General features: G+C 45.7%; 1 protein-coding gene across 1 annotated transcript in view; it reads left to right on the top strand.

Annotated features, from left to right (window-relative positions):
* Nucleotides 1-85: 85 nt before the first annotated feature.
* Nucleotides 86-6,086, top strand: part of DNAH3 (dynein axonemal heavy chain 3) — a 220,079-nt gene continuing 214,078 nt past the window's right edge. Inside the window, exons 1-2 of the mRNA XM_030925062.1 lie at nucleotides 86-283; nucleotides 3,821-3,893. Coding sequence (XP_030780922.1) covers nucleotides 255-283; nucleotides 3,821-3,893 — 102 coding nt within the window. The 5' untranslated portion in view covers nucleotides 86-254. The remainder of the gene's footprint in view (nucleotides 284-3,820; nucleotides 3,894-6,086) is intronic.

Below are 6,086 nucleotides of genomic sequence, written 5' to 3'. Positions count from 1 at the left end.
GCCGACTGGCAGCCGAGAAGGAGTTTTCCAGCGGTCTCAGGGTTTCCCCTCCGGTATCCCTAAAACCAGCTGCTCTGGAACGTCTCTGGAGCTCAAGACACACGAGATGAAGTATCACCCTGACTGGAAGTTTTTAACCAAGACACACGAGATGAAGTATCACCCTGACTGGAAGTTTTTAACCATGACTCCTCAAATGCAAATGTCATAAGCCAGTGAGATCCTTTCAGATGGATTAGATCTCCATTTTACACATGAGAAAGTCCAGGCTGAGAGAGACAAGGTAAATCAACCCCAGTTCCTCAGTTTGCAAGGATCCAAGTCGGAGCAGGAACCCGTGTGTCCCCTGACCCCAAATCTGCCCCATAGAGTAAGGTTTCTGAATATTATGCAATTGACATTTGGGGCGGGATAATTCTGTGTTTCTGAGCTGTGGATTGTAGAATGTTTAGCAACATCCTGGCTTCTACCCATTAGATGCCAGTTACAAGGCCCCCGCACCCCTAACCTCCAGCTGTGTCTCAAAATATTGCCAAATGTCCCCTGGGGCGTTACAAGACCCCTGCCCCCCCCAACCTCCAGTTGTGTCTCAAAATATTGCCAAATGTCCCCTGGGAGGTCCCGTCATCCCGAGTTGAGAACCACTGCTGTAGAGCATGATGGCAACTTACTGTGTCATGGCTTCAACCATAATTTAGGGAGAGGGATAAGCCCAACCCTTGATCTGCTGTTGCACAGTTCTCAGCCACTTTCTAGACGGGGACCTGTGTTAACCGACCTGTGGCCATAGCAACCTGGAGAATAAGTCTTTAGATAACAAAAAGCTGCAGGGCGCGGTTAACAAAAAGCTGCAGGGCGCGGTGGCTCACACCTGTAATCCCGGCACTTTGGGAGTGAGGTGGGTGGATCACTTGAGGCCAGGAGTTCCAGACCAGCCTGGCCAACATGGTGAAACCCACCCATCTCTACTAAAAATACAAAAACTACCCGGGCGTGGTGGTGCACACCTGTAATCCCAGCTACTCGGGAGGCTGAGGCAGAAGAATCACTTGAACCCAGGAAGTAGAACTTGCAGTGACACTGCACTCTAACTGGGCAACAGAGTGAGACCCTGTCTCAAAAAAAAAAAAAAAAAAAAAAAAGCAGTCACAGGGTTGTAGTGAGGACTGGTACAATAGTGGCTGTCGAGGACTTAGCACCTATTGAGGCACAGAGTAGGGGCTCAAAAATATTTGCTGGTATTATTACATCTACCACCTAATGTTTCTGGAAATAATCAGGCTAATGGATAGAGAAATAGCTTGGGGTGATGATTGATGATGATGATGATGATGATGATGATGATGATAAACCACAGAATCCTGCTGTAATTCTTCCACAATAGCAGAAAAGAAGAGCTGATAGTGGGGATAGGACAGACAAGAGTCCCTAAATTCTTAAGTTTTCGCCAATCTTGTCTGGCGTCATGCACTTTGTTCAGCTGCAAAATGCTGGGTTCCCCACCCAGGAAAAGATAGTTTTTTGTGGGGTGTGTGTGTGTTTCCTTAGATTAAAGCCCTGCAATCATCATTCCCTGAATGGATGTTGCTTTGGAAAGCTGAGTTGGGGTTTCCACTGGGATTTTTGTTTAAGGGCGCCATCTAGGGGCGCCTCTGTGACTCTTCGAATTCCTCCCACCTCTGGCAGTTTTGGCTGGGCCAGCAGTTTTGCTTGTCTTTGTGTGGTAGTAGCTTCATCCACCACATCATGTATTCCTCCAGAGCTGGGATCCCAGCATCTCTCCATAGCATCAGGACTTAGCGCTCAAGGAACATGCAGTGGTTGGGAAAAAAAATCCACGTGCAGCCTCTCCCATGCTGTCCGGATTACTTGCTGCAATGGACTGAATGTTTGTTCCTTTAAAATCCAGATGTTGAAATCCTAACCCGCGGTGTGATGGGATTAGGCATGGGGCCTTTGGGAGGTGATTAGGTCATGAAGGTGAAGCCCTCCTAAATGGGATTAGTGCCCTTATAAAAGAGATCCCAGTGGCTCACACTTATAATCCCAACACTTTGGGAGGCTGAGGTGGATGGATTGCTTGAGTCCAGGAGTTCGAGACCAGCCTGGGCAACATGGCAAAACCCCTTCTCTACTAAAAATACAAAAGTTAGCCAGGCATGGTGGCACACGCCTGTAGTCCCAGCTACGTGGGAGGCTGAGGCAGGAGGATTTCCTGAGCCCAGGCAGTGGAGGCTGCAGTGAGCTGAGATTACATCACTGCACTCCAGCCTGGGCAACAAAGTGAGACCCTGGCTCATTAAAATAAAATAAAATAAATAACATAACATAAAATATAAAATAAATCCCAGAGAGCTCTCTTCCCCTCTTTCCACTATGTAAGGATACAATGAGAAGTTGGCAGCGGCAACATGGAAGGGGGTCTTCATTGGAACCAGACCACCCTGGCACCCTGGTCGTGAACTTCCAGCCATCAGAGCAGTGAGAAATAAATGTCTGTTGTTTATAAGCCACCCAGACTTTGTTACTTTGCTATTGTAGCCTCCAAGGATTGAAACTGTTGCTCTGCTTAAACAACTATTTTAGGTGTCAGGAATGAGCTGCCAGGAACACCAGCCTCTGAATAAGAAATGTGTGAAAACTTTCTAGCGACAGATTAAGACCCTAAACTGTTGATACCAAGAGATGGGGACAACTTGGAACCTCACTGACCTCTCCTCCCCATGTTGGCAGATTTGGCAAATAAAAACACAGGACACTCAATTAAATCTGAATTTCAGGTAAATACGGGTAACTTTTTAGTACAAGTACAGCCCATGTATTGAATGGGACATGCTTACACTAAAACATTCTTTTTTTTTTTTCTTTTTTTTTTTTTTGAGACAGAGTCTTGCTCTGTCTCCTAGGCTGGAGTGCAGTGTGGCACTATCTCAGCTCACTGCAACCAGTATAGGCGTGTGCTGCCACGCCCGGCTAAGTTTTGTATTTCTAGTAGAGAAAGGGTTTCATTATGCTGGTCAGGCTGGTCTCAAACTCCTGACCTTATGATCCGCCTGCCTCAGCCTTCCAAAGTGTTGGGATTACAGGCGTGAACCACTGCTCCCGGCCCTAAAACATTCTTTTACCTAAAAAGTTGTTTGTTTGAAATTCTAATTTAACTGGATACCTTGTGTTTTGTCTGGCAGCCCTGTGCATTTGGAGTTGAGAAGATTGAGAAACAAGGCCGGGCATGGTGGCTCATACCTGAAATCCCAGCACTTTGGGAGGCTAAGGCAGGCAGATCACTTGAGGTCAGGGGTTCGAGACCAGGCAAAACCCCATCTCTACTAAAAATACAAAAATAAGCCGGGTGTGTTGGCACACACCTGGGGAGGCTGAGGCAAGAGAATCACTTGAACCCAGGAGATTGGAGGTTACAGTGAGCCGAGATCGTACCACTGCACTTCAGTCTGGGCGACAGAGCAAGACTCCATCCCCCCCAAAAAAAGAAAGAAAGACAAAGAAGATGGAGGATTGAGAAACCTGAAGCCTATATCCTTTCTTAAAAGTTATCCAACACGAAGTTGTCAAACAACAAACTATTCTGGTACAGGTGAGGCGGCCTGGGGGAAGTTGCTTTCATTCTCTTCGGCAGATACTTTATTTATTTTTCATCTTTCCTCAGATTACATGTAGGTTTTTGGTTGAAGCCATGGAACAAATTTCATAACCAGGTTCAAACTTTCCTGCTGACCTAGCTGTGTGACTGTGGTCAAGTTAGTTTAATGTATCAGTTTCCTCAATCATGAAACTTGTGATAATACTGATATTTATATTCTAGGTTGTTGAGAAGATTCAAAGCCATGATGTCTACTAAGTGCTTAGCAGAGGTCCCAGGGGATAGTATATGCTCAGTAAGTGGAAGCCATTATTATTGTTTTGATAGTTTTAAACACTAGTAGACTTAAAGCACACTACATTTCAGATAGTGGCATGTCTCCTACTCACACATGGGCCATAGGGTCCATTGGCTCCACATTAGGTCTATTCTAATTTTTTTTTTTTTTTTTTTTGGCAGAGTCTCGCTGTGTCATCCAGGCTGGAGTGCAATGGTGTGATCTCTGCTCACTGCAACCTCCGCCTCCTGTGTTCATGCAATTCTCCTGCCTCATCATCCCAAGAAGCTGGGATTACAGGTGCCTGCCACCATGCCCGGCTGATTTTTTGTATTTTTAGTAGAGACGGGGTTTTGTGTTGGTCAGGTTAGTCTCGACTCCTGACCTCAGGCGATCCACCTGCCTTGGCATCCCAAAGTGCTGGGATTAAAGGCATGAACCACTGCGCCCGGCCCCATTCTAATTTTTCACATTGGATTACAGTTGCTGTTTTTGGTGTGACATGAGGTTTCACACCCCGTATAGGAGACCTGGTCATCTCCCCATTTCTGTCTAAACCAGAATCTCCAGCCGTCTCACTGTCTCATTGATTCCAAATGCTATTTGAAACTGTATGTATACTTTATGATAAAGAGCACAAATCTAAGAGATGGAGAAGCTCAGGGTTAGTTTGAAAGGCTGGAAAGCCCAGCTTTGAGGAAGGAGTGGGAAAAGGGGGAAAATGGAAGTACTTGGTGCTATGCAATGCTCTTCCTAGGAACTCGGGAGTGTTTGTGTTCTGGACAGGTAAGAGGAGTGGACTCAAGAGTCATCAGGACAGGTTTCAATTGTGTCAGTGCTACTTATGAGTCAAGTTGACTTAGGAAAGTTATGTACCTCTCAGTTTTTTTTGTTTGTTTTTCTTTTCTTTTCTTTTTTTTTTTGTTTTTTTTTTTGAGATGGAGTTTCGCTCTTGTTGCTCAGGCTGGGGTGCAGTGGTGCGATCTGTGCTCACTGCAACCTCCCTCCCAGGTTCAAGTGATTCTTCTGCCTCAGCCTCCCAAGTAGCTGGGATTACAGATGCACCACCATGCCCGGCTAATTTTGTATTTTTAGTAGAGATGGGGTTTCACCATGTTGGTCAGGCTGGTCTCGAACTCCTGACCTCAAGTGATCCACCTGCCTCAGCCTCCCAGAGTGCTGGGACGACAGGCATGAGCCGCGACACCCGGCCCATATCTCTCAGTTTTTATTCCTTATCCTTAAAATAGGAATATCATGGTGTTTGGGGGGAAATTGAATGAAAAAAAAAACAAGATATGCAAGCATGGCACCCCAAAAAACTCATTAAGTCTAACTTGGTTTTGAGAGAACTTCACAGTGACCATGGAACATGTGCTTTTACTATTTGGATGGCAGCTAATATTGTTACTTTTGAGTATGTGCACATGTATTTCTGTGTTTATCGTAATATTAGTGTTAGCCACAACATTTATAGAGCATCCACTGTATCGGGTGATCGAACTATCCCAGTTTGCCCAGGACTGAGATGGCTTGCAGGATGCAGGATTTAGTGTTAAAACGGGGAAAAACTGGGAAAATATCAGTTATCCTTCTAGTATATGCAAATCGCTCTGTACACGTTATCCCGTTAACCCTTCAAAGCAACCCTATGAAGTAGGGACTCACATAATTGCCATTTTACAGACAGAAAGGACACTTGGAGAGATTAAGCAACTTGCCAAACCACACAGCTAATTAATGAGAAGAGTAGAATCTGAAGTCTGACCTGTCCAACTGTAGATCCCAAGAAATTAACCACCATACTCTGTGCTTTTTGACGTCTCCAAAGGTCTTTTATTGCTGCTGCCTCTGTTATTCCTGGAACATTGCTAAATACCCTCCCATGTTCCCTTCGGTCACCAACACTTCCTGCTGCCCAGCTGGGCCTCCAGCAAAGGGAGACACCAGCTCATAGAGCTAGATCATGCCCAGTCTTGTATGTAGGCCCCTCCTTCCCTTAGCAACAGACGCTGAGACTTGGTTACTGTGCCCAGTGCCTGCATACAAGCACTGCCAGCGTTAGAGTCCAGGGAGGAGGAGGGAGAACAGTTCAGGCTGCCAGGATGTTGTTTGGAGGGGTGAGTCTCCCTCTTTTCTGTATTAATATGTAACTCTGCTTCAGTCTTTCCTCTGCAGTGAACTCAATGTGTTTCTGGAAAATTTCCAAGA

Source organism: Rhinopithecus roxellana, chromosome 20, assembly GCF_007565055.1.
Source record: "Rhinopithecus roxellana isolate Shanxi Qingling chromosome 20, ASM756505v1, whole genome shotgun sequence".
Lineage (NCBI taxonomy): Eukaryota > Metazoa > Chordata > Mammalia > Primates > Cercopithecidae > Rhinopithecus > Rhinopithecus roxellana.
The sequence above is the reverse complement of the archived record's forward strand: the minus strand, read 5'-3'. Positions and strand labels throughout refer to the sequence as shown.